This window comes from Aplysia californica, unplaced genomic scaffold, assembly GCF_000002075.1.
Source record: "Aplysia californica isolate F4 #8 unplaced genomic scaffold, AplCal3.0 scaffold00256, whole genome shotgun sequence".
NCBI classification, from domain to species: Eukaryota; Metazoa; Mollusca; class Gastropoda; order Aplysiida; family Aplysiidae; genus Aplysia; species Aplysia californica.
In genome coordinates, this window is record NW_004797526.1 from 708385 (window position 1) to 712271 (window position 3887).

At 39.2% G+C, this 3887-nt stretch overlaps 1 protein-coding gene across 10 annotated transcripts in view; it reads right to left on the bottom strand.

Annotated features, from left to right (window-relative positions):
* Positions 1-542: 542 nt before the first annotated feature.
* The window catches only part of LOC101849621 (zwei Ig domain protein zig-8), a 235028-nt gene continuing 231683 nt past the window's right edge, over positions 543-3887 (bottom strand). For all 10 annotated transcript variants that reach the window (XM_035970354.1, XM_035970357.1, XM_035970352.1 and 7 more), the window contains 2 exons: positions 3660-3686; positions 543-2469 (listed from right to left, as the gene is read on the bottom strand). In XM_035970354.1, coding sequence (XP_035826247.1) covers positions 2336-2469; positions 3660-3686 — 161 coding nt within the window. In that variant the 3' untranslated portion in view covers positions 543-2335. The remainder of the gene's footprint in view (positions 2470-3659; positions 3687-3887) is intronic.

Consider the following 3887-nt stretch of genomic DNA (forward strand, 5'->3'; position numbering starts at 1 on the left):
AAACGGTAGTTGAGAACACAAATGTAATAAAGACACGTACTAATTTACAGTAAGGGTGATATTTACATACTAATGAATGATGCAAAGTGATAGTATCATTATTAGATTGCACTGATTAAATTTTGAAAATAATTGTAATGAAATTTTTACACCTGATCATGATTATTTTGAAATCACGATAGAAACCTTATCGATCTAGATTTAATTATGAACATTCAGAAATAAATAAACACCTCAAATCCCCTCTCGCAAAACGTTTCGAAATTTGCACACCCGCACACACACACACACACACACACACACACACACACACACACACACACACACACACACACACACACACACACACATACACGCAACCCTTTAAAAGAAACCAAAGGGAAACTTGACATGTGAAAAGGTAGAGCAAAACGTGCTATCCAAAGCAAAGAATGAAAAGGAATAATGCTTAGGGTCTGGGCCTCTCTCTCTCTCTGTCTTTCTCTCTGTCTTTCTCTCTCTCTCTCTCCCTCCCCCCCTCTCTCTCTCTGTCTCTCTGTCTCTCTCTCTCTCTCTCTCTCTCTCCCCCCCTTAAATAAAATCCACATTTCTTCTTCAATACTAATAAAGGAACGAATATTCCAAGTAAGACGCCCAGGAATCACCCAAAATGAAAAGTTTACTTGGACGTATTTTTTTGCTATTCTTATGTTATTAATAAACACGTTACACAACGATTCTCTATCTAAAATACTTTTAGAAAAGAACGTAAAATGCTTGTTGATTATCCTTGCTGATTTTGGAACATCCTATGTGAACCATGACGTCTGTATACACACAGGCATGAAAGGAACTCATAAATTATGTCCCAACCCTATTTGTAAATTCAACTTTCTGACATTCACTTATGAACTCTAGCTGTAACGTGTGCAGTGGATACACTACGCTTACCACAGTGGACCAAAGACTACTTGCCGTGCACACGAAACGTTGGAATGTCTCAAACTGACCTTCAGGAATTTCTTTTCTCGACTATCACGCCTTTTATGGCAGCAAAACCTTGTTTGCAATTTTCTCTTCACAATTTGCCATCCAAAATTCCCTGAACAGTCTACTGAAAAAATTACCCAACTAAACCGATAGAAAAAATAAGACATGCATTGGATTGCCACCCCATCCTTCTACAGCTAGAAAGAACGCGCATACCGAGACATTTAGAGTATGGATACAATAGCATGAACGTACTTTAATCTTACATATTATAAAAACACGAGCAATGGTGTAGATATCTACTGTACTCAAATTGAATGCAAAATCCTTTTGTTGTCCAAACTAAAAGACATGAAGAGGATAATAAATAGCATTTATGAAGACAATAAATATGATTTACAGGTATAAATATGGCTGAACATCAGTACAGCGCATAAGAACTATTTATATCAATGAGTATATTTAAATGAAAACGAAAAAAAAAGGCAAACCTTTACAAAAACGACATACGTTTCCTTACAGTTCATTTTTAGTGCGAACTTGGGAGTCAACTGGACGCCTGGTGATGAAGAATGTAATAGGTGTTACGTCTTCAGAAGCGCCAGTCGAACATTACTCCATGATCACATCTTTCGAATGTCCCGAGGATCCGATACCCGTCACATCTGACACACAGGCTCATGCGTCCACACCAGCAATGTCCACACCTTGTTTAACCTTATGTCAAAAAGAGTGAGAAGTCATCGCAGCTTCCTGAACTTGTACGTCTTTTCACACCGAGAAGGAGAACATTTTGTTTCCTGATGAAGTTTACACGAAGAAAAAGATGAAGCAAAGCACTCACATCGTCCTTTTCGATTTCTGATTCCTTTCTTGCCACACATTTCTCGGTTGTCGAAATCTTTTAGCTCTTTCAGTCTGCAGACCAACAACCGTAGATGGCGATCGTTTGCTTGATTAAAGTTTTGTCGAGCAGTTTCAATATAATTAGCGGCCTCATCAAGCTTTCTTCATCAAATGTTAGATAAGTCCCGAGCAAAAGCGTTTCACACTCACACACCAAATAAATCCCCTCACAAAGAAAAAAAACAAAAAACTGCAGGAGTCAAAATAAACCAACCCATGTTCATAAACGCCAACTGAGGTATTTTGTAAGGAAGCAATGTTTTCATTTGCGGTCAATAAAAGTCTCAAGTATAATCATAATAATCATAATATTATGTATATTATATATAGAGAGACTACGCTATATCACCTCCCAGGTCATCGTCACGTGAACCATATATTTCAATCATAGAACTGTGGTGAGTCCCGCGTGTTGGGTTTACGACGTAGCTGAATATCCCCGCACAGTCACGTGACTTTGTCATGACAGGCCGGGGAGGGTCCGGGATATCACGGTAGCGACCACGCTGGACAGCAACAAGGCGATGACCCCAGATGACGTCATTGACACGCCTCCGTTGTCATCTTTCTGCTCCTCAACCTGAGCACCAGTGCCTGTAGAACAAAGACAGAAGGCAATACATTTTACTGACTACCTACTTTACTTACTTTTTATCCTCTGTTGCCATTAAGCATCGAGGGGAGATGTAGTTTTCTATGGTAGGCCAGCTCTGCAGCTCTTTTAATTGGGATGTTATAATTTCATAGAGATTCCTTGACTTCCTCAATCCATCTTTTGCGTGGTCTACCTCTTCTTTTATAGCCTGATTACTGACTACAAGTAACTCATTTCCCATAATTAATGTTATTCTTTCGGGATCTCTTTACTCACTTCTTAGGTCGTGATCATTTACTTCTTGTATAACATTTTGCTTTGTTCCTTGTGCGATGTGCATGTTGTCATTGATTGTACTGTGATAGTCCATGTATGAGTGTATCCTTATGTGTCAGCGGTCATCTAAAGAGAGTAGGTATGTACGTTTATGCACATGTCGTGTTTTGTGGAAAGATCAGGGTGTTGTAATGCAGACAAGTCAACACTAACAATTTGTCTCAAGGCCACCATTAATCCATTCACTGTCAAACCCGAAAACATCGCCCTGCTCTTCATATTCTCAAACTATCTTTTGTTTTGTTTCCCCCCTAGCCACACAAGCTTGAGAAAACGCAATTACCTACTTTGAGTGGTAAAAAAAATCTAAATAATATGCAGAAATGAGGCCAATTAGTGAAAAGCAGACCAGATTCTCACGTAATATTATTGCTTAGATGGTAGAGTGCATCCCTCTCCTCGCCCCTCCCAAACAGAGATCAAGCCAAGAAAAATACATGTTCTTTTCACGACTACTTTTAACAAGATCTGTGTTACCCAGGAATTCCCTCTCCTAAAAGACAAACCAGAGAGCCAGAAAACAGCCATGCGCCAGGTAGTGAAGGGGTTAATGTGAAACAAGGTGTCTGAAGGACATGGCTAAGAATTAGTCTTAAAGCACAACATGGCTCGCTAAAGCGTTTCCGATTTACACTATTTGAAGTACATAAAGTACCAACCAATTGACTAATCTTCAATCAATGCAGAACAAAACGAATAGCAAGAAATCCGAACATCAAGAATAATTTACAATAAATTATTGGATCTCTTGCGGAAATCGTTGCTAGATTCTGATGATGTCAGAGCTGTTTATCATTCATTAACCAGCCCAAGAAAAAACTGTGACGATTTTCTAATATTGATCAGGTCTTACCTCTTTTGACGTTGGGGTTGTTGGGTGCTTTTCATCACATGAAAAAAGACACAATTTGTTATTGTACATGGTATTGCGACTCTGAAACTTCACATATGAAATAATGGTACATGAGGGAGTGGTATAAAGCTGTGGTGAGTACGTGCACACAAGCTTATGTATAGGTGTGTGTGTGTGTGTGTGTGTGTGTGTGTGTGTGTATGTGTGTGTGTGTGTGCGTGTGTGTGT